The sequence below is a fragment of the Geotrypetes seraphini genome, chromosome 3, assembly GCF_902459505.1.
Source record: "Geotrypetes seraphini chromosome 3, aGeoSer1.1, whole genome shotgun sequence".
Lineage (NCBI taxonomy): Eukaryota > Metazoa > Chordata > Amphibia > Gymnophiona > Dermophiidae > Geotrypetes > Geotrypetes seraphini.
In genome coordinates, this window is record NC_047086.1 from 351,953,444 (window position 1) to 351,978,927 (window position 25,484).

A 25,484-nucleotide genomic window follows, 5' to 3' on the forward strand; every position below is an offset into this window, starting at 1 on the left:
GTACATCTCACCCTCCAAGTCCAAATTTGTGGCCATTGAGACACAGAAATTTGATGCTTGATCTCAATGCTCCAAATGTCTCTCAGACCAGTGTTTTTTTTTTTTTTTTTTAATAAATCCAGTCAGCAATTTATACCACTGGGCAGCCTGGTGACCCAGGAAGTCCGCCTGAAAGCATAAGAACTCCATACTATATTGATTATTAAGGTTTTTCCCATACTATATTGATTATTAAGGTTTTTCCACTCAGGGAATCCCGCCTGAATGTCCTGCTTTAGTTGCAGTCATCTAAAACTTTCTGATTTATTAAGGCCATATTTATGTTGCAACTGTGAAAACTCAAGCAGTTTACCATTAGAGATAACATCATCCAATACACGTATTCCTGCTATCATCCAGTGCTTCCAGGCGAGCTTTTCTCCGCCAGTTTGAATCTTGGAGTTCAGCCATATAGATTGATTTGTAGATTTGTGAATTGGAATAGTTGTTAAATTACTTACATATCACAATGTTTTCCATGTATCAACTAATATTCTGTTATCTTTACAGTACCTAGGCATTTTGATACTGAGAACATGGCATAGACGTATAGGAGACATGAGTTGCCATTCTAACCACAACCAATCAGTGAGTTTTTCCACGAGCTCTGGGAGGACCCAATACATACCCTGGCGCAAAATATAGGATTGATGCTACCTATAAAAATTGGGAAAATTTACCCCTCCCTCTGAAATCGGCTTTTGTAAAGATACCAAAGTAATTCTAGGAGTTTTACCCAGCCAAATAAATTTTGTAAGAATACTATTTAATTTTTTATAAAAGGACCTTTGAAAAAAACCAGCAACATACCCTTCTGATAACAAACCACAGGCAAAATCATCATTTTAATAGTTTGGACTCTCCCCCACCACGAAAGATGTAAAGGATTCCATTGCTCATACATTTCTGTTACCTTCTGTAATAAAAATTTTTCATTTAATTTCATTGTTTCTTCCAGCGTATTTTTAATCCAAATACCTAAGTACTTTATTCCATCTTCTTTCCAAAGAAAGGGAAATGAATCAAACAAACCTTTTGTACAGTGGACATTAAGTGGAAGAATTTCTGATTTACTCCAATTTATCTTGTATCCTGAAAATTTTCCAAATTTCTCAATCATTTCAAGTAAGCAAGGAATGGTTGTTTTAGGATTTTTCAAATAAAGCATAAGCAGAGACTTCTCTACGAGGAATACCCTGTTATCTCCTTCGCTTGCTGAATAGCTAATAACAAGGGTTCTAATACAATGTCAAAAAGCAGAGGAGATAAGGGACAGCCTTGTCTAACCCCCCTCTGCAACCTAAAACCTTCTGAAAAATAATTATTAATATACTGTTTAGCAACAGGGGAGCTATACAATGTTTGAACCATTTGTATAAAACCTGAACCTATACCAAACCATGCCAACGCATCTTATTATTGAGCTGATTAATTAATTAAACATTATTAAGCTACTTAGAATATATTAGACTAGTACAGAGAGCCTTAGGATTATATTATATTCTTTATTTAGTGTTTGTTCCTTAGATAGTCTTAGGGTTATATTTTGTGTTTGATTCTTAGCAGGTAATGAAATATAAAGAGTTCTCCTGTTGTCCTAATTAGAATAATTGACAATAAATTAAGACTATAAGTAAATAAATGAGCTAGGGATGGGCAGGAGAGGGAAGGACAGGAGGTAATGTAGACTAAGCCAGAGCTTGCTCTGCCTGCCAGAAACTATCTCTAGCAGAAGGTTCAAGCTTACAAAGCTGTAGAACTATAAAAGTCTATTATTCTAAGGAGACTAGCTAAGTAAAGTTTGCTTTTTTAAGATCTAAACTGTTTGTAGAAGGGAACCTACAATTTAGCTTTTCTCCCCAAACCTATCAAAGCTCAGAGCAAATAATGTATACTTGCCCAAAGATATGCCTTCTACTCTTCTCCTCTCAGAAAGAATGTCCTCTTCCCTCTAGAATGTTATCTGTTTGGCTATCTTTCTATTGTTCTTTGTATGGATTACATTGAATGATCCCTGCCACAGGTGGATATGCTGAAACACGGACTGTGTCGGGTCCTTCAAAAAATGGAAGTTTGACTGTTCAGAACTTGAAGGCCCCTTGTGCTTTTTTTTGTGCTTCTTGATACAACAAATGCACCATCTTGCATGGGGATTATGTGGGAAAAGTGATATGTTCAATTGCTCACTGTTACCTCTATTAATGCCGTTAAATTTATTTTGTATTTACTTTTAGATCTACCTTTGTAAAATAACAACAGAAAGCACACACCAAACTTATAAATTATACTGAGAAAAATTAAAGGCCCTTTTTACTAAGCCATGGCAGTGCTTCTTCCGTGACAAATGCATTCAATTTCTATGGGCTTCGGTGCATTTACCGCAGAAGAATCGCTTTTGTGGCTTTATAAAAGGGGCCCTAAGTGTGAGAAAGAAGACCCAGATCAAACAGAAAACACATTCATTAAAACTGCAGATTATTAACAGAAATACGAATTTCCCAAGCAGATAATCGCTTTGACCTTTGTCTATTAAAATATATATTATAGCAAATGCCATTAAACTTGAAACTTGTAAAAGCATTATATAAAGTATTAATAAACATAAATATAATAGGAAAAAACTGATTACTTTTAAAGAAAAAAAAAAGGAAGCATTCTGCATATGAGGAAAGCTATTAGCAAAATGAGACATCAGAGAAAAAATACTACGGTATATATCAGAATTCAAATCATTGCGTGGAGGACAAAAGGGGACTGTTGATCAGGACTGAAAAAGCTGAAAGGTTTCCGATTATAAAATTTTACACACTTAAAAGAGTAACAAACTCTGCTCCATATGCAAATTTTGCTCAAAACTTCACAACATCTTTGTTTTTACTAGATTGCAGTAAACGCTAGTGCATTAAAATACTTAACATGGAATGATGTACTTTGGAAAATGGACATTTTTGTTCAGACACAGCACATGGAAAATATAATTTGTATTTTTCTTCAAGGGGGCATGTCTGGGGGTTGAGAGTGAGTATGACAGTGCTGATTGATTAGCGCTTGGGGCATTGCCTCACGCTAATTGATTAACAAAGGATTAGCATGGGGAGTCCTTACCACCTATAAAATAGGAGGCGGTAGAGACTTACCATATATACTCGAATATAAACCGACCCGACCTTCCCCCCCCCACAAAAAAAAGGAGGAAAAAAGGTTGACTTGAATATAAACCTGGGGATTTAATATTCAAGTACAGTGCCTTGCCTTGCCCTGCCCAGTTCTTCACCCTTTTCCCCCTCCCTTGCTGCTCTACCAGGCTCTGCATCCAGCCCTTCACTCACTCCCTTCCCTGCCCTGCCAGTCTCTTCACATAGCCCTCCTCCACCCTGCTGGGTTCTGTACCTTTTCTCCCCTCCCTTCTGATGCCTTGCAGACCTCCACTGGGCCTGCCATGAAATCTGATGGTCTAGTGGTGGTCTGGACAGGAGGAATCCCTCCCGTCTCCTGTGCCAGCCTAATTCTAATTATTTTTATCTCCCTCCTGCCTTCCTTGCGTACCTTAAGTATCCCTGGTGGTCCAGCAGTGAATCGCAGTAGGAATGACCTTCCTTCGCTCCTGCATGTGCAGAACTTTTAGCTAATTAGCTGCCATGACTTCTCACAGGACAATGGGAACTTGCGGCAGCCAATCAGCTAGCGGCTCTGCATGGGCAGGAGTGAAGAAAGGTTGCTCCTGTTGCAATTTATCGCTGGACCACCAGGGATACTTAAGGTACGTGGGGGATGCGGGAGGTCTCATGGCAGACTGGCAGAGGCCTGCAGACATATTCGGAAGGGGGCAGGTCAGTGCTGACTCGAATATAAATCAAGATCCCCATTTTTGGGCCATTTCTTTGGCCCCAAAATCTCATTTTATATTCAAGTATATACGGTATATGCTAATTTTTTTAATGGCTCTAGGCTAATGAGTTTTTGCAAATTAAGTACAACTTTTTTTCCTCTAGCAGTATAAATTGCTTCTTTGGATCATAAAAAAATAAAAAGCTTTGTTTTTCAGATTTTGAATAAGGATAGCACGGTGTTCAATGACTGATTATGCGATTGGAGCACTGGTTTTGGGCACAGATTGCCCCAGTTAGTCTCTGGATTTTGTGAGCACACTTTAAAAACCTTTTCAATTTATTATGTGGTCTATAGGCGAATAATCTTTTATGAGCTGTGAGTTTTTGGCATTTTGATGGTATACATTTTATTACCTTACAGCAATGCTGAATTTATATTTTTCTCCATATATTTTTTGGGAATTAGCACATAGCCATCAATTTGGAAAATGGGAAAATTGGCTATGTTCCGGCTGTGGGAAAAATGGCTTTAGCATACAGGATAAGATCCATGTAAGGGGCACTCTGAGGCCACATTTTGTCATAGTTTAGTAAAAGGACCCCTCTAAAAGACTGCTTAAGGTTACAGACGGAGCGATTTTCAAATAGCCTACATAACTTCAAACTACCTGGTTAGTTTTAATAAACCACTTTATATGAATTTTCAAAGTGAAACCATACAGGTTCTTTTTCTCTGAAAATCTGAATAAAAGTATGTGCAATTGTGCATTAAAAATGCTGCAGTAGTTCGCATTTAGGGACATGTGCTCATTAGTGTGCATTCTGTTCATTAGTGTGCCTTAAAAATTCAGGGGCTTAGTTACTAAAGTATGGTAAAAATTGTTCTTATAGCACACTTTAGTTTATTGAAGGAGTCATTAACCTGGAATATCTCAGTACTACAGATTAGGGACTTCTATGTTCCCTTGATTGCAAGCTACATTATTGATCCTCGGGACCACCAGGCTGGTAATAGAAACAAAGAAACATAACAGCAGATAAAGGCCAAATGGCCCATCCAGTCTGCCCATCCGCAGCATTCACTATCTCCTTTTGTCCCTAAGAGATCCCACACGCCTGCCCCACGCTTTGTAAATTTAGACACAGTCTTTGTCTCACTCTCCACCACCTCTTCCGGGAGACTATTCGCGACCTTGGAATTACATAGTTCTAACTGTACCGAAGTTCATTCTCAGGAATTTGAAATGGAGGTGTGTGGGGCAATTTGGTGTTCAATGACGTGCGGATTTACCATGTAATTTCATATGAAATGAAGGAACGGTTAAGTTGCAATAAATCCTTGTGAGTGTTGTAACATCTACATGTTAGATAGAACTCGGAAGTCATTGGAGTTAAAAATACTGAAAATTGTCACTAAGAATCCTGTAATTCTAAGGTCGCGTATAGAGAATGACATGGTGACAAAATTCATCACCGTTCCCGTCCCCGCGGATAACTGCGGTAAACCATCTTCATGTCATTCTTTAAGGAGAGAGGGAAGAATCAGAGTATGAATGGTCACAACCACTGACCCGCAAGCTTTGCTTTGAAGAATGCTGGTGTAGAAGGACTGAGGTTGAGATAGACACTACAGAATGACAGTCTCTGGTATCCAGAGCAGATATTGTGATGTCATAATGCCTCATTCCACCAGTGCCTAAGAGCCAATCACATCAGTGATGTCACAATGGCTCCATTATCCTTGGCTCACATAAGAATCAGAGTATGAATGGCCACAACCACTGACCCACAAGCTTTGCTTTGAAGAATGCTGCTGTAGAAGGACTGAGGCTGAAATAGACACTAAGAAATTACATGGGATTATTTCCCACGGTTATCCGCGGGGACGGGAACGGTGATGAATTTTGTCACCGTGTCATTCTCTAGTCGCGTATTCTATTCATCTACCACCCTTTCCTTAGATTACTCCTGAACCTATCACTTCTTAACTTCATCCTATGCTCTTTCCTTCATTTGAAAAAAAACTCACTTCCTGCACTTTAATACCATGGAGATATATATATCCCCTCTCTCTCATTTTTCTTCCAGAGTATACATGTTAAGGTCTTTAAGACTGTTCCCATATGATTTATGACAAAGACCACTAACCTATTTTGTAGCCTTCTAAACTGTCTCCATCCTATTTATATCTTTTTGACAGTGTGATCTCCGAAATTGCACACAATATTCCAAGTGGGACTTTACCAGAGACTTATACAACGGCATTATCACCTTCCTTTTCCTACTGGCCATGCCACTCCTTATGCACCCAAATATCTTCCTGGCTTTGATCATTGTTTTGCCATCCCTAAGTCACAATCACCCCTAAGTCCTGCTCTTCTTAAGAACATAAGAATAGCCTTACTGGGTCAGACCAATGGTCCATCAAGCCCAGTAGCCCGTTCTCACAGTGGCCAATCCAGGTCACGAGTACCTGGCCAAAACCCAAGGAGTAGCAATATTCCATGCTATACTATACCATTCTCCTGGATCTGAGGTCCAGTGCTCCCAGGAAGTGTTCTTAAAAGGGAACAGTGTTAAAATGTGGTTTCCCTTCTCTTTGAAGCCCCCTAATGGGCCCCTCATAAACATACCTCTGAAGGGCCCCTAAACACCACCCTGTAGACACCCTTTGAAAATCCTCCTTAAACACATAGAGATCCTTCACCCTGCAGAACTCCCTGAAGACCCCATGTTTTTTGCTAGTATGTTTTTTGTCTCCGTCGTGACTCTGTACAGTACTGTGTATGTCTGATAGCGCTCTAGAAATAAATTAATAGTAGTATGGCAGCTTGATGCCTGAATACTATTACCATACTACATCTAGTGGTCACTGGCATCATTTTGAACCCAGAGCCAACAGGGACCAGAGTGACTGGAGATTGCTGCTGCCCAGTAAACCCTCACATCTTTAGGAATTGGGAGAAGTAGGAGGGCGTGGTGGGGGATTTGAGAGGTGCTGTATGGGGAGGGGGTCTTTAGGGGAGCTCTTGGGTAACTGTTCAGAGGCAGGTGTCCTTCAGTAGGGGTGTCTCTGGGTAAAGGAGGATCCACAGCTCAATTTCCTGTCTGATTATCCTGGACAGGAAAATGATGCCATATTTGAACTGGCAGTATTTTTCCTGAAATAACACAGATTGTGGCATTCGCTGTGAACTGCATTATTTGATTAAATAATAATGAGGTGTACTGCTTGCATGTGCTTGCTTTGTGTAATATGATGTTTCCCGTGGTAACCTAAACAACCATGTGTTGCATAAAAACAGAGAAAATGATGGCAGATAAAGACCATATGGCCTATCCAGTCTGGCCATCCATTTCATCTATTATCCCTTCCTCTCCCTTAGAGATTATAAATATTTGTCCCATGCATATTATATAGCTATATTCATATCACAATATTACTCAATTAAATATTAAATAATTAATTTAAATAGTGCTCAGACCCACAACCATTAGTGTACAAGTGTAAAAACACACAACACCGGCTGTCGTCAGACCATCATTGCCCTATTATTGTCTGTACCACCATTCAACAGTCTAATACACTGTTCTTCAACCGCTGGTCCGCGGACCGGTATCGGTCCGCAGAAAATTCCTGCCGGTCCGTACAACATCTCCAATTTCCTGCTAGTCCACGTAGGACCGGCAAGATCAACGAGCTGTAGTCATGGGGAGCCTCGACAGCGTGCTTTCTCTCCTCCCAGCAGCTCTCCTTACTTATCAGTGCAGCGATTCAGGAAGGCAGCCTTGGGGCTTTTGCTGAGTCGCGGCCGCCTCTGATGATGCAACTTCCGCTTTCCTCAGAGGCAGTGCGACCCAACAAAGGACCCGAGGCTGCCTTCCTGAATTGCTGCACTGGCAAGTAAGGAGAGTTGCTGGGAGGGGAGAAAGCCACTGTTAGAGGCTGGGAAGCTGCTGGGCATGGTAAAAAAAAAAAAAAAAGGGACAGCTGCTACTGGATCTGGAGAGAGAGAAGGAGAGATGCTGCTGGGAGGGAAGGAGGGAAATGAGTCTGGGAAGCTGCTGGGCAAGGGGGAAAAAAGGGACAGCTGCTACTGGACCTGGAGATGGAGAAGGAGGGATGCTGCTGGGAGGGGAGGAGAGAAAGGAGTCTGGGAAGCTGCTGGGCAAGGGGGAAAAAGGGACAGCTGCTACTGGACCTGGAGGGAGGGAGGAGAGATGCTGCTGGGAGGGGAGGAGGGAAAGGAGTCTGGGAAGCTGCTGGGCAAGGGAAAAAAAGGGACAGCTGCTACTGGACCCGGAGATGGAGAAGGAGGGATGCTGCTGGGAGGGGAGGAGGGAAAGAAGTCTGGGAAGCTGCTGGGCAAGGGGGAAAAAGGGACAGCTGCTACTGGACCTGGAGGGAAGGAGAAGGAGAGATGCTGCTGGGAGGAGAGGAGGGAAAGGAGTCTGGGAAGCTGCTGGGCAAGGGAAAAAATGGGACAGCTGCTACTGGAGAGGAAGGAGAGATGCTGCTGGGAGGGGAGGAGGGAAAGGAATCTGGTAAGCTGCTGGGCAAGGGAAAAAAAAGGGACAGGTGCTACTGGACCTGGAGGGAAGGAGAAGGAGAGATGCTGCTGGGAGGGGAGGAGGGAAAAATGGCTGGGAAGCTGCTGGGTAAGGGAAAAAAGGAACAGCTGCTACTGGACCTGGAGGGAAGGAGAAAGAGAGATACTGCTGGGAGGGGAGGAAGGGAAGAGAGTTACTGCTGGACAAGAGGAGGAGGGAAGGGAGGAAAAAAGGAAGGAAACAGCTGGCAGGGAGATTAGAGGAGGGGAAGGGGAGAGACGGGCATGAGAAAGTAGAGAAATTGATGATGGGAAGGGGTCAGCAGAAAAATAAGCAGAGAGGGACAGCGATGGTAGATCTGGTGTAGGAGAGATAAAAATGAAGAGAGCAATGAAGCTGGAATGAATCGTGTAAAAAGGAGAGAGGGGACGCAGGCTGGATGGAAAGGGGAGAGGGGCATAGAAAGAAGACATACCATATGGAAGGGGGAGAGGACAAACAGTGGATGGAAGGGGCAGATGCTGGATTGAAGAGACAGAGAAGGCAGACGCTGGAAGGAAGAGAGTGAAAAGAAGATGAAAGCAGAAATCAGAGACGACAAAAGGTAGAAAAAAATAATTTTATTTCTATTTTGTGATTAGAATATATCAGATTTGAAATATATATCCTGCTAGAGCTGGTGTTAGACATAACTGGGGACTGCAAAGCCCAGGCAGTGCTTCTTTAGCTTCCAGCTTGCTTAGGGCACTCTCTGACCAGGGGGCAGTTGCCCTAGTTGCACTCCTCTAAAACTATTCCTGTCATGTGTGACTGCAGTATTCTTTTAGCATGATATTTCTGTGTAGCATTCTGTAATAATTTGGCTTATTCAGTTTTCTTGATAGTAGAGGGAATATATGTGAAGGGGAGGGGAGACAGGGGTTTTGTTGATCCTTGCTCTGTATTATTTGTATTTATAAAATGACAATTGTACAGAATATTGTTTCTTTTTATACTTTAATAAAATACATTCAATATAAAATCATAACTGAGGCTTGTGTGGATGGGATCAGATGATTTGTGGGGACAAAGCTTGCAGAGATGGGGCGGAAACGGGGTTTTTAAATTTTAGTCCTAGTAGTTCGCCGGTCCACAAAATAATTCTTTTATTTCTGCCGGTCCACAGGTGTAAAAAGGTTGAAAAACACTGGTCTACGTGAGTTGTAACATTTGTGAGTTCAGTTTTTAAATCACATATGCTAGTTCAGTTGTCCTGCATCATTGTTTAGATAATTGCAAATTGTACCATGATTGAGTCAATCAGCTTCTGGAATTCTCTAGTCTCTCCCATTTTAGGGTAGGTAGGGCTGGGTGTGAATGCTGCTTCAATGTTGTGTTTGTTGATGATCATCGATCTTTATCAGAACTCAGGGATATTTGCTGTGAACATTGGAGGGCTTAATGGCTTTTCTTTTTTGATGGGAGACTTGGCTTTAGGTGATCATCTTAGTGCATGGCTAGGATCCACCTTTTTTAATACATGAATCCAGTTATTCCTGTACTTGGTCTCTTTAACTCACCCACAAACTGGCTCCTCATATAGACTCCCAAGAAACCTTACTTCTTTCTGTTATCCCCATTGTTTTAATTCAGGATGACTTCTCCCCTCTCCCCCTCCATATGTTTTTCCTGTGTTTTCTTATCTGTTTCTCTTTATTAAATTGTAACTCTCAAGAGGCAGGGACTGTTTATTATGCATCTGTAAAGTGCTGCCTTCATCTAATAATTCTGGCTTTCAAATAAACACAAATGAAAGGAAACAGCAAAAACAAACCCCACAATTGTGTTCATTACCATTAACAAAGAAGAAAGTGCCTTATCATTTTCTGTATTACATGATCAAGAAATATGCAAAATATCTGAACCATTTACTAATATATTTTCTCGATAATGATTTAGCACCTTGGGGGATAAAGTGAAAAAGGTTTAAAGTGGTAGCTTGGTCAGCATTAGGGGCTTGATTCTATAAACGGTGCTTACATTGTAGGCGCCGCTCGGCGTGGTTGTCAACCATTAGGTGCTGTTTATAGAATCTCACTTAGCAGCACTTAGGTGTGCTTAGGCTTTGCTAGGTGTCCTAGAGGTAGGCATCGGTATATTAGGCCAGTGTTTAACTGGCCTAAGTCAACCATGCATTATGGGGCTCATCCTCAAAATCGCTGCTTCCCAGCAACTCCAACACAGGCAGACACCCAGGTCAGTCACTGTGGATAGCGGGTGCAAGTGGTGGGGCCCTGCCATCCCCTCTCCCCCCTCCCCTCCCCCCGCTTTCTGATCATTTGACATCCATTCAGACTTGGGGTTATGGGGGTAGTTATATTTTTTGTTGCGCTAACAAACCTTGCCTTTACGCTTCCCAGTACTGTAAATTATTTGGCGTGACAAGGAGGAAAACACACATTTCTCGTCTTCTTGTGCAGCCGTCAAACTGTGGAGAGTGTGCTTTGGCATGTACCACTACACCACACAGGGGGGTGGTCAGGAGAGAGAGCTAGAAACTTTGCGAGAGCCATTCACTATTTTTAAGATAGGTGTTGTTAGGTGCCATGTGGAATTCTATGCCTAACTTTTAATTTTAATTTTTTTAAATCAAATTAACTTCAGTAGCATGGTCAATTACCACACCATTTAAGCTAATTGATTAAATTTAGACTAGATTGCTTCAATTATGGCACCTAGCAGTATCTAAGTAATGTGCCATTTACAGAATTAGGCCCCAAGTTTAAATTAACAGGATACTTGTCTCTTTTATAGGATGCAAAACTGATTTAAAAAAAAAACAACAAAAAACCAAAACCTCGAACTTAAATAAATAATATTACTTTTTCTATTTTATTTTTTTTTAGTGGCGGCACCTGACCTGCTGGATCCCAAATCTGCCACCCAGAACTCCAAGCCAAGGCTATCCTTTTCCACAAAGCCTCCCGTGCTATCTGCAAGGGAGGAAAGTGATATAGCTGCTAGTGTAATGAAATGGAAAACCGTGTCCACGATTTTTCTGGTGGTGGTTGTATACCTAATAATTGGTGCTACTGTCTTCAAGGCCTTGGAACAGCCACACGAGAGTTCGCTAAGAACCACCATCCTTTTTCAGAAGCATATGTTTGTATCAGACCATTCCTGTGTGAACACAACAGAGCTTGATGAACTCATTCAGGTAACTATTCAAAGCCTGTTTTAAATGTACATTTTTGGCAGTAGTGGGCTAAATGGAAAATGTGAGCTGATTAAATGGTTACCAGTGAGCATGTGGAGGGTAATTTTAGAACTGGACACTTCATTTGAGGTGGCAAAACATACATATTTCAAGCTGGTTTTATAAAGAAAAGTAGGTGCCCACTTTTCTTAAAAAAATACTAGTGTAAATGGCTAAAAACGCATTGCCTTGTGAGGCGCAATCACTTACACTAGCCCTATAGCTGGTATAAATGACCATACTTACATTTGCAGCAGAAAACAGCCCCCAGAATTGGTTTGAAGGAATGAAATTTATTACTAGATCCAACACGGGCCTTGTTACTCAAAAGTCTTGTGTCAGGGGTCAGCTGGATGATTGTTTCAACACAGTTGTTTGTTCTGTTCAATCAGGGTTAAAGTACTGGTTAAAATGTCATGTCCAGATACATAGAAACAGAGAAAATGATGGAAAATAAAGATGATATGGCTTATCCAGTCTGTCCTTCCCTATCATCCGCTATCTTTTCCACTCCCTAAGAGATCCCACATGCCATACTTTCTCGAATTCAGATACAGTCCCTATTTCCATCACCTGCACCAGGAGGTCATTCCACCCTTTCCGTAAAGAAGTATTTCCTTAGATTACTTTTGAGCATATCCCCCTTCAACTTCATCTTATGCTCTCTCATTCCAGAGCTTCAGTTGAAAGAGACCTTTCTCCTGTGTATTTATGCCATGGAGATATTTAAATGTCATAGTAACATAGTAGATGACAGCAGATAAAGACCTGAATGGTCCATCCAGTCTGCCCAACTTGATTCAATTAAAATTTTTTCTTCTTAGCTATGTCTGGGCAAGAATCCAAAGTTCTACCCGGTACTGTGCTTGGGTTCCAACTGCCGAAATCTCCGTCAAAACCGACTCCAGCCCATCTACAACCTCCCAGCCATTGAAGCCCTCCCCAGTCCATCCTCTCCCAAATGGCCATATACAGACACAGAGCGTGCAAGTCTGCCCAGTACTGGCATTAGTCCAATATTTAATATTATTTTCTGATTCTAGATCCTCTGTGTTCATCCCACGCTTCATTGAATTCCGTCACCATTTTCCTCTCCACCACCTCTCTCGGGAGCACATTCTAGGCATCCACCATCCTCTCCGTAAAGTAGAATTTCCTAACATTGCTCTTGAATCTACCACCCCTCACCCTCAAATTATGTCTTCTGGTTTTACCATTTTCATTTCTCTGGAAAATATTTTGTTCTATGTTAATACCCTTCAAGTATTTGACCGTCTGAATCATATCTCCCCTGTCTCTCCTTTCCTCTAGGATATTCATATTCAGGGCTTCCAGTCTCTCCTCATACGTCTTCTGGCGCAAGTTTCCTATCATTTTCGTCGCCCTCCTCTGAACCGCTTCAAGTCTTCTTACATCCTTTGCCGGATACGATCTCCAAAGCTGAACACAATACTCCAAATGGAGCCTCGCCAATGACCTGTACAGGGGCATCAACACCTTCTTCCTTCTACTGGCTACATCTCTCTTTATACAGCCCAGCATCCTTCTGGCAGCAGCCACTGCCTTGTCACACTGTTTTTTCGCTTTCAGATTTTCAGACATGATCACCCCAAGGTCCCTCTCCCTGTCCGTGTATATCAGCTTCTCAGCTCCCAGCATATAGGGTTCCTTCTAATTATGAATCCCCAAATGCATTACTCTGTATTTCTTTGCACTGAATTTTAGTTGCCAGGCATTAGACCATTCCTCTAACTTTTGCAGATCCTTTTTCATATTTTCCACTCCCTCTTCGGTGTTACAATCATGGTATCATCCACAAAAAGGCAAACTTTTCCTTCTAACCCTTCAGCAATGTCACTCACAAACATATTGAACAGGATCGGCCCCAGCAGCGAACCCTGAGGGACTCCACTACTCACCTTTCCTTCCTCCAAGCAACTTCCATTAACCACCACCCTCTGGCGTCTGTCTGACAGCCAGTTTCTATCCCAGTTCACAACTTTGGGTCCTAACTTCAGCCCTTCAAGTTTGTTCAAAAGTCTCATATAAAGGACCGTATCAAAGGCTTTGCTGAAATCTAAGTAAATTACATCTAGCATATGTCCTCAATCCAGCTCTCCGGTCACCCAATCAAAAAATTCAATCAGGTTCGTTTGGCACGATTTATCTTTTGTAAAGTCATTTTGCCTCGGATCCTGTAACCCATTAGATTCAAGGAAGTACACTATCCTTTCTTTCAGCAACACGTCCATTATTTTTCCAACAACTGAAGTGAGGCTCACCGGCCTGTAGTTTCCCGCTTCATCCCTGGGACCACTTTTGTGAATAGGGACCACATCCGCTCTCCTCCAATCCCCAGGAGCCACTCCTGTCTCCAGAGATCTGTTGAACAAGTCTTTAATAGGACCCGCCAGAACCTCTCTGAGCTCCCTCAGTATCCTGGGATGGATCCCATCCAGTCCCATCGTTTTGTCCACCTTCAGTTTTTCAAGTTGCTCATAAACACTCTCCTCCGTGAACGGTGCAGAATCTACTCCATTTTCTCGTGTTACTTTGCCAGACAATCTTGGTCCTTCTCCAGGATTTTCTTCCGTGAACACAGAACAGAAGTATTTGTTTAGCACGTTTGCTTTTTCCTCATCACTCTCCACATATTGGTTCCCAACATCTTTTAGTTTACAATTCCATTTTTCATCTTCCTCCTTTCACTTATATATCTGAAAAAATTTTTATCTCCCTTTTTTACATTTTTAGCCATTTGTTCTTCCGCCTGTACTTTCGCCAGACGTATCTTTCTCTTGGCTTCTTTCAGTTTCACCCCATAGTCCTTTCTGCACTCCTCTTGGTTTTTTTTATATTTCATGAACGCCAACTCTTCGCCTTTATTTTCTAGTTTGGAGAACCATATCGATTTCCTTTTTCTCTTGTTTTTATTTATTTTCTTCACATAAAGGTCCAAAGCCATTTTTATCGCTCCTTTCAGCTTAGACCACTGTCTTTCCACTTCTCTTATGTCCTCCCATCCTAACAGCTCTTTCTTCAGGTACTCTCCCATTTCATTAAAGTCCGTACATTTGAAATCTAGGACTTTAAGTATCGTGTGGCCGCTCTCCACTTTAGCCGTTATATCAAACCAAACCGTTTGATGATTGCTACTTCCCAGGTGAACACCCATTTGAACATTAGAGATACTCTCCATTTGTGAGGACCAGATCCAATATCGCTTTTTCCCTTGTGGGTTCCGTCACCATTTGTCTGAGCAGAGCCTCTTGAAAGGCATCCACAATCTCCCTACATCTTTCGGATTCCGCAGACGGTTGAAATCTCCCAACAGCAGCACCTCCTCTTTCCTTCCAAACTTTTAGATATCCACAATCAGATCCTTATCAATTTGTTGCGACTGAGTTGGAGGTCTGTAGACTACACCCACGTAGATAGAAGTTCCATCTTCTCTTTTCAGAACGATCCATATTGTTTCTTCCTCTCCCCAGATCCCTTGCATTTCGGTTACTTGGATATCGACCTTTACATAGAGAGCTTCTCCTCCACCTTTTTGACCATGTCCAATCATATCTCCTTTCTTTCTTTTTCCTTCAAAGTATACATACTGAGATCTATTAGTCTGTCTCTATATGCTTTATGAATAACACTGACCATTGTAGTAGCTGCCCTCTGGACTGACTCCATCCTATGAGGGGCCGCTGAAAAATTCTCAGCCCAACCAACAAAGTTGGGGCAGTCTCCATCATGGGCTACACACTTAGTCCAGTGATTTTTTTCACATTTTCCGTTCCATCGGAAAAATATGGAACGAAAAAAGTGGAAAATCATTGGACTAAGTGTATAGCCCTTGATGGAGACTGCCCCAACTTTGTTGGTTGGACTGAGAACTTTTCAGCGGCCCCTCAGTATCATATTTATTGAAGGTGGAATCTTCAGAATTGTAAACAGTACTCTAAATGGGGTCTCACCAGACACTTATACAGAGGTACCATTACCTCCTTTTACTCAGATAAACCAGGCTGTGTGTCACTATAGACTTCCTCAGCTTGATTGCAGTCTGAAAAAGTCTTGTTTATCTGAGTAATACTAATTGAAGCTATATGGAGGCTATGTTTAACCAGTACTTGTGCAAGATACATCTAGTTTTACCCAGATTGAGTAGAACAATTCAATTGTGCAGGAAAAATCATCCAGTTGATTCCTATCATAGGCATTCTGCTAAAACATGGCCCGTGTTAAATCTAATAATACATTTCATTTCTTCAAACCAATTCTGGAGGCCATTTCTGCTTTATTCTGTTATAAATGTAAGTGTGGTCATCTATACCAGTTATAGGGCTGATATAGGTGATTGTGCCTTACATTACAATGAGATTTTAGCCACTTACATGTATTTCATAAAGAAAAGTGGGTGCCTACCAATGTATTAGTTGCAATGAGGACACACTCTTGGTGTGTGCACTATTTGAAAAGGGGGTACACTTTTTTGGGAAAAAGTATACATTCTTTCCTGATAATGTGTACATGTATGTGCATGGGCAAATTAGTGCATGCATTATCAGGAACGATTAAAATCTCTTTCCAAAAGAGTGTGCCCTCTTTGCAAAAGTATACACTTTTTAACGATATTGCTTCCATAATGACAAAATGGCCATGAAAATTGAAATGAAATAAAATGACACAAAATGAAAATATTCTGCCTGCCCACTCCCTAAATGACATGTATATTTTTATAAACGTTTATAAATTGTACTCTGCCCAAACTGTGTCCCCTAAGCATGTGACTTTGTAAAAAAGCGCACCTGGGGTAATTCTTTTTGTGTATGTTTAAGTATGCAGGAGAGTCCTGTGCCAGTTTCATACCCTGTGTGACACACTCCCTAGCATTATGGCCACCTCAGGGGAGATAATGAAAAGGGAGCAATATTTGTTCCTTTGTCGCCCATGCATCTTGTGTGACTGCACTGTCTGCACAGTTTTTGGAATTACCCTGCAAATATGTTTACTTGAACATTGCAAAGGAAACAACAGAGACAACCATCTGGCTGTTCAGTAAAATCATGCAGCAGTAAGTTTTTAATTCCCACTTCTACAAATAGATCCAATTGATATACTTCACATTAGGTTATAATTCTGTTTACCTGAAACTACACTTCCATATTTTCTGTATCATCAAAGAGTATTTCACCAGACATTCATCTCCAGTTGCATGGAAGTTTTCCACTTATTAATAACCATTTTCATAGAGACTGCTCTCATAAAGTCTAGCATACACTTCTCCCTCCGTATTCGCGGTTTCTGCACTCGCGGTTTTGCTTATTTGCGATTTTTCAGATGCTGACTCCGCCTCCAAAAATTACATCATGAGTAAAGTTCCTTTTCTTTTATTGTACCGATAAAAAAGTTTAGCGCTTACCAACATTCACTCTGAAAATCACTACTTCCATGCTTTCTCCCACAAAATCGCTGCTTCCCGGCAACTCCCAACACAGGCAGACACTCAGGTCAGTCACTGTGGATAGCAGGTGCAAGCGATGGGGTCTGCCCTCCCCTCCCCCCCACTTAGAACATAAGAACATAAGAACTGCCATCTCCGGATCAGACCCATGGTCCATCGAGTCCATCGAGTCCGGCGATCCCGATCATCCGACATCCATTCAGACTTGGGGTTGTGGGGGTAGTTATGTTTTTTGCTGCGCTAACAAATCTTGCCTTTACGCTTCCCAGCACTGTATGTGATTCAGCATGACAAGGAGGAAAACACACATTTCTCGTCTTCTCGTGCAGCCGCCAAACTGCGGAGAGAGAGCTTTGGCACGCACCACTACACCACACAGGGGGGTGGTCAGGAGAGAGCAAGCTAGAAACTTAGCGAAAGACGTTCTCTCTAACTTTCAGCATTCACTGCCTTTAGGGTTTGGGAACGGGTGCATCATCATTCTCCTCGGCCTTGCATAATAACATAAGCAGTGCCTCTGCTGGGTCAGACCAGAGGAAACCAAAAAAAACCCTCTGTGGACCTGAATCATCCACATAAAATAATTTCATCCACATAAAATAATTTCATCCACATAAAATAATTTCATCCACATAAAAATAAATCATCCACATAAGAGCCTTAAAGGACCTAGTCCGCTAGGGATACAGGACTCAACACGGTCCGCGTTTCAACAAAAAGTCGTCTTCAGGGGTCCCTGGGGGTCCTATAAAGGTGAGTACATGGGAAGCAATTGTGTGGTGAGCCGGAAGTCGAAATGCGGACCGTGTTGGGTCCTGTATCCCTAGTGGACTAGGTCCTTAAGGCTCTTATGTGGATGATTTATTTTTATGTGGATGAAATTATTTTATGTGGATGATTTCAGTGTACCTTTGGAACTTTGACACTTTAAAAATAAAGTCCATTTAGGAACATCGTCACCCCACAGAGTTTTTTTTTTTGTTTTCTCTGGATTTTCTTCTTTGTGGATATTTTGGTGTCAATTCCTTTTGTTTTTTTGGGTCAGACTAGAGGTCCATCACGCCCAGCAGCCTGCTCACGCGGCAGCCCATCAGGTCTAGGACCTGTATAGTAATTCTCTATCTATACCCTTCTATCCCCTTTTTCTTCAGGAAATCATCCAATCCCTCTCACTACCACAATCCCTCCCACCACCACAAATGGTAATAATAGTGGCTTTTTAAAAAACCCCGCGAATAGCAGTTGAAAAGTTATTTGCGGTTTCAATAGTAAAAACGATGGTATTTACACAAAATCGCAAATAACATATAAAAAGTTATTTGTGGTTTTTCCGTATTTGTGGCTATGTTCCGCCACATCCACTGCGAATACAGAGGGAGAAGTGTATATTTTTTTTTTAACTCAACTTCACTTTAAACCTCAAGGACCTCCACATAATCATTTTAAAAGACAAGGGTGTCTGAATACGCAATACTCTACAAATTCTCTTCCACACAATCCCAGAATGGCTCCAGTTTTGAACAATAGTAAATCAAATGTGATAATGCACTAACATCAGCTCTAAAAATCCATCTATTATTTTTCTTATTGGAGAACTTGCCAATTTTCAAGAGTCCAAAAGACTCTATGAGATTAATAATAGTAATAATAATAATAAAAAAATCATTGATTGAGTGACTGAGGCTGATTTTGATAAACACATTTGCTTAGTCCACCAGATATTCCATTGCATGGAGGAGAGGGAACATCCCACATGAGACTCCCACACTCCTATAATATCTCTATTAATGGTAGCCTATCCTAGATATAGAACCATAGAAACATTATGGCAGATAGGCCAAATAGCCCATCCAGTCTGTCCATATGCAGCATCCATTGTCTCCTCCTCTCCCTAAGAGATCCACAAGCTTGACCCTCATTTTCTTGAATTTGTCTCCACCACCTCTACTTGTCAACGACTACTCATACCGGCTCGGTAGTTTGAAAATGTTTTTATACGTTATGGAAAAAGAGAACTATTAGTTCATATTTTGATATGGTCTCTTTTACATTATTGATTCAGTCCCTAATTCTGAGTAATTTGGACTACTGCAATATTATTTATTTTGTAGGTTATCAAAAAAATTTACACAGATTGCGTATTATTCATAACACCTCTGTTCACCTGAGTTTTAGGTTGAAGAAATCAGACCATGTAAGTCGGCACCGATAAAATGTCCATTCTCGACAAGTACATCTAAACTATACTGTTTTTTGGAAAATCATCTATCTGTATGTCCAGGCATTTGATCATCTATCTTTATACCACATTCTCGACCAAAAATTTGTCCAAGTCCCAAACGCCCAGAATAAGACCTTTTGGATGTGGGAGGGGCCAGTATTGTGATGAACTGGCCACCCAGACATGACAACAGAGCAGTGGGGCTTCTTACAGGGCACTGCTGTTAACTTCACAAAAAGAGTGCCGCATAAACATCTCACTATAACTCCCTTACAGGTCATGGCGAGCACCCCAAAACCTATTAGACCCACATGTCTACCACCCCAATAGTCCTCACGGCTGCAGGTGGCATCTAAATGGCAGTACAGTAGGGTTTAGGTGGGCTGGGGGTGCACATGTTCCACCATAAATGCAATGGTTAGAGTGGCTTATAGGCCTGGGTCTTGCTCTCTATAGTTCACTAGCCCACCCCCTACACTACTTAAGCTGCTCTACTAGGCTTTGCTATGCCAGGTGCTGATGTTCTGGAGGCAGGTATGTACGTTTTTATTCTGATTTTTATGGTGTTAGGGGGGTCAGTGATCACTGGGGCAGTGTATGGGGGTCTGTACTTTGTGTCTGCAGTGCTTATCTGGTCACTTTGGATACCTTTTTGGCACTTAGACCTGGTTTTACATGGCCTTAGTCACAATGTTCAAGTTCCCTCCAGGCAGCCTCGTTAAACTTTCGGTTATACTTGCAGTATGACTAAGTTTAAATCAGCTTATATGAAACAATACACATCAGTATTGTTAAGTCCTTGTCATCTAGGACCTACTACAAGGCCTCAGAAATGGAGCCTACGCACAGCACTGTAATCACAAGCTGAGACAATCCGCGTAGTTAAAATGCTCCTGCTCCAATCATTGGCCACTATATACCTATTTAAAGTGCTATATATACCTATTTAAAGTGCTACTTTTTTTGATTTATTTTAATAAATTTAATGTTTAACTTAAAACAGTTCACTATAATTGTGATATTCTTTCAAAAAATCTTTTTCAAATACTGTGTGCATTATTCAGATTTGAAAAACTAGACCACAAAAACTTATCTGCTTTGTTTAGTAGTCTTCACTGGCGGAGTCTTTATAGTAAAATCTCAATGCATGTCCAATTTGCCAACGCGGCCAGCGTTTCGCGGGAATTATGTACATCCGCTGCGTCAGGGCCACCGGGACATTAACACATACATCCACACTACAAATAAATAAAAAAATTACTACATTCACACTCAGAAAAATTTTAAAAAGTTAAATAATACAACACTCACATCAGTGCATTCGGTCACAGCTTTTCAAACAGTGCCAAGATGGCAACTACAACTTTTTATATCCTTAATAACGTAAACAGCGTGCTGACGTAACCAGCACGTGACACATGGACGCTTCACAATTCAAAGAAAGGCAATTAATAGAAATGTTGCCATTCAAAGGACCTGTTCAAACCCTTAGGCCAAAGGGTATCTAATCTATTAATCCAGCGTTGTTCTCGTTGTGCAAGATAGCGCCTAAAATCACCCCCTCTACTTCCCGGAATAACCACCTCCAGAATCAGAGCTTTTAGAGACCAAAACTCATGGTTATTATCGATACAATGTTTGGCTAAAGGCGCCCCAATTACTTTATTTTTGATGTTACTTTTATGTTCGGTGAGCCTTATAGTGAATTTCCTGGAGGTCTGCCCTACATAGATTAAATCACAGGGACATTTTATGATGTACACAACCCCACAGGTTTTGCAATCAGAGGTATGCCTCAAAATGTATTCACATTTATCCTTCGGATTGCAAAATCTGTCAGTACATACCATTAGCTTACACATTTGGCAAGCCCCACACACTCTATGACCCAAATGAATGCCAGCATCGCTTAATCTACCGCTAGGTAACTGAGAAGGGCACAAAATCTCTTTAAGGTTCCGGGTACGCCGAAAAGCTATTCTTAATTGACATGCTTTAAAAGTTCCGGAAGTTTTCAAAATCCCCCAATGTCTCTTAAGGGAACGTACCACTTGGTGACATTGACTAGAATAGGTCACAACGCAAGCAATGCATTGTTCACCTAATGTCTGAGACCCAGATTTTTTAGAAACAAACAAAGAATCCCTATGGCTATAACAGAGCATGTTATTGGGGGATTTTGCAAACTTCCGGAACTTTTAAAGCATGTCAATTAAGAATAGCTTTTCGGCGTACCCGGAACCTTAAAGAGATTTTGTGCCCTTCTCAGTTACCTAGCGGTAGATTAAGCGATGCTGGCATTCATTTGGGTCATAGAGTGTGTGGGGCTTGCCAAATGTGTAAGCTAATGGTATGTACTGACAGATTTTGCAATCCGAAGGATAAATGTGAATACATTTTGAGGCATACCTCTGATTGCAAAACCTGTGGGGTTGTGTACATCTTTGAATGTCAATTATAGAATAGCATTGAGCATTAATTTTTTTTAATGCTGGTTTGTGAGCATCATTTACTGAATCTAGCCCTATATGGGGAATCAAATCAGGGTGAAGGAACACGAGCACGTTGTTTATATGGACAGATAATTTGTACTTCACCCCTTTGTATTTGCTCTCTCAAGTATTAGGATCAGTTTTAATTGCTAATATTAATGGCTTCATTGCAATATTAAACAAATGGGATAAAAGAGGGTATCCCTTTCTGTTACCCTTTTGAAGTATTATCAGGGAGGAGAAGCCATTAATAAACACATACAGGATTTGCACCATGCGCACAAACCTTTCACCTAAGGCAGGGGTGTCCAATGTCGGTCCTCGAGGGCCGCAATCCAGTCGGGTTTTCAGGATTTCCCCAATGAATATGCATGAGATCTATTTGCATGCACTGCTTTCAATGCATATTCATTGGGGAAATCCTGAAAACCCGACTGGATTGCGGCCCTCGAGGACCGACATTGGACACCCCTGACCTAAGGCAAACCATTCCATCACTTTAAATAGATAATGCCACTTAACATTATCAAAAGCTTTTTCTGCATCCTCCAAAAGGATAATTCCTAGAGCTTCCTGTTGATGTGCATTTGATTAGCGTTGCATGCTACTCTCTCATTATTCTGAGGTATCCACCCCTGCAGGAAACTAGTCTGCTCCCTTCTATAATAGTCCTTATACCATCCCCAAGTGACTGGCTAGTATCTTAGAACAAATATTACAATCCATGTTGATTACTGAGATTGGCCTATAATTGAAAATGAAGAGTGGATTCATACTTGGTTTTTCATAGACAACAATTTTTGCCTCATCATAGATTCCCTCAGCTCTGAAGAGTGAGAAAACCTTCAATTGTTTTGCCTATGCTTTGTGTATACCATCTTGATTCATTTTTAAAATAAATATGTAGAGGTGTATTTTCAAAGCACTTAGTTTACAAAGTTCCATAGTAACCTATGGCACTTTGTAAGTCTAAGTGCTTTGAAAATGGACTCCAAAGTGTGTGGGCAATTTTCAGATACACAGGGGCCGATATTCAGACCATGAGAGTTAGCCAGGCTGACTCCCGCGGTTGGCGTTGAGTGCAAATATTCAATGCCAGACCTTTTCCAATGACTTGCATTGAATATGTGGTTTATATTTGGCCGTTACAAACTTAGTTGGCTAAGTCTATATTCAGTGATGGCTACCATTGGTTTTTTGGCAGGCACTAGTGACCTGGATTGACTACCATGAAGACGGGCAACTGTGTTAGATGGACAATTGGTCTGAACCAGTAAGGCTTTTCTTGTGTTATTAAAGTTTATAGTGGCCAAAGATAGACCAGCTATTTAAGCAGCTTGATTTGGCCGCTTAACATAGCTGGCTAGCACTTTAAATTTCACGCATAGCCAGCTATGAAGCAACTCTTTTGAACAGCTATCAGTAAAATAAAGGTGATTAATTTTGTGCTACGTCAAAACAATATGGTGGTGCCATGAGTTCAATGCATTTAGGCCATTATAAGAAGTTCAAAGAAATTTGGGACCCATTAACAAAATTTTGCAAGAATTGATGATTAGTTTTACCCTTTTTGAATTTGATTTTGCAAATCCAGGATGGGGGTGGGGTGGGTGGGAGGGGGGATATGTATTTAATTATTAATTGCTTATAAAGTTGTCTGTCTTGATCATTTGTGTTAGCCTGAGCATTTTTACACTTTTAGGAAGGGTGGGTGGGGTTGGGGAGGGGAATATGTATTTATTGTATCATTTGATGGTGTTGAGTGCTGTCTAATTTGTTAACTGTTTGAATAATATGTTGCACTTTTTGCTGGTTTTAAAATGAATAAAGATTTAAAAATAATAATAATAATAAAACAATATGGTGCATTTGTCAATGGCAGTGACTTTTATAGTCATTGTCAGGAGAGAGACAAAACTAAGGTGTGCCATTCTTCAAGTAAACAAAGAAACAGTCCATTTATAAAGGAGAGACTGCTGACTTTTAGAAACCCAGTTGTTCTGCCTGAGTATATATTATTTATATGTTGTTTTCTTTCATTTGTTATTCTTGACCTTTCACGATTCACATACAGGTATTATTGACTGCAGTACTGTTGTGATTTCCCGTGACTAGCTCTAGAAGACTTGCAGGGTGCTTTATTCAATATATTTTCAGGTGCTGCGGGTTTCCTTTGACTGATCTGACTTAGGTAAACAAATATCTGGCAGCTTGGCTGTGGTTTGTATGGCTGTAGAAATTAAATCATTTATTTTGATTCATTCTCTAACATACATTATTAATATACAGTCACAGCTCTTTGTCTAAGTTTCTAGAGAATTTCACATAGCGGCACCTAAGTCACGCTCCGCCCAAATCGCCCACATGGGAGTGGCAAAATATCCTTAATAGGCTCAATAATTGCTAAAAGAAAAATTAATTGGGCGATAGGCACCTATCTGATTCTACAAAAGATAGGCACTGTGAAGGAGTCAGGGATTCTCCTTCACGAGTGATGTTGTTATGTTGGTGGGCAGTAGAGGGCGCTGGCCAAATAGTGGGTCTAGAATGCATTGAGCTCTGTAGTTCAGAGTTCAATCCTCATCCAGCAGGTGACGCTGAACTGCAGGGTCCAAGATGCATTGTGCTTTGTAGCTCAGAGCACAACCCTCATCTAGATGGTGGCGCTGAACTGCATGAATAGAGTACCCTGCTGAATCATGGGATGGAACCCAGGCAGGAAGAGCTTTATATGCTCATTCTGGGATTCATTCTGAGAGGCCCTAGGAGAGGGTCACCTGTGGGAAGGTGAGAGCCTCCACAAAGAGACTTCCCTGAGCAGAGAATGCTCAGAAGCCGGGGGTTAAGGAGATTCCTGGGGGAAGCTGAGAAGACTGATAAGGATTGCTTGGAAGAGCTGGTATGGTGAATGGTGTTGTGCTTGACTGGATGAGAAACCTGCTGAATATATTGGAAGCTTGGACAGTAAAGGTGCTGGCTAAGATAAGCCAATTATTATTTGGTTGAGGCTGTCTGCTGAAGAGCCTAACACTGCTGTGAAAGGAACAGCTAATGTCTGGGGTGGCTAAGAGCTGATTAACAAACTGTTACACTGGACTAAGAGACTGAATTTAAAGTCTAGAGTTTTGGTTTCTCTGAGCTTGTGAAGGAACAGACTCGGGTCCTGTACATCAATAAAAGTGTTCATTATACATTCTAAGAGTGTCTAGAAGTGTATATATGTGTGAATACAGAGAGGATTATTAGAAAAGCTGGCCCGGATTATTAGAAAAGCTGCAGGTCCTGGCAATGTGATGGGAAATAAGCGCTCAGCACGTCACAGGCGCCTATTGCAAGGCACTTAGCAGCGCCTAATGCCTAAGTGGGCGTTTTGGGGTGGAGCGTGACTTCGGCGCTGCTAAGCGCGATTCTCTACAAACTTAAGATGCCTGAAATGTAGGCCTTTAAAACCCTCACCTACATTTCAGACAGCTAAGTTTTTACATAGGTGCCGTCAGCTGCAATTCTGTAAACGGCAGCTAAGTGCAATTGACATGTGGCCGGCACAATTTTTTTAGGCGCCGTTTATAGAATCAGCCCCATACTTTTCATGCATAGTATTTTGTGACATATTTTAGTGGAAACTCAAAGATGACTAGTGGCCTAAGTAGTAGTA

General features: G+C 41.3%; 1 protein-coding gene across 6 annotated transcripts in view; it reads left to right on the forward strand.

Moving 5' to 3' along the window:
* The window catches only part of KCNK2 (potassium two pore domain channel subfamily K member 2), a 149,757-nt gene that overhangs the window by 11,293 nt on the left and 112,980 nt on the right, over positions 1–25,484 (forward strand). For 5 of the 6 annotated variants that reach the window (XM_033935610.1, XM_033935613.1, XM_033935611.1 and 2 more), the window contains one exon: positions 11,306–11,616. In XM_033935610.1, the coding sequence (XP_033791501.1) occupies positions 11,306–11,616 (311 nt within the window). Of the gene's footprint in view, positions 1–11,305; positions 11,617–23,033; positions 23,103–25,484 lie in introns of those variants that run through there. The other variant, XM_033935615.1, reaches the window with a different exon arrangement.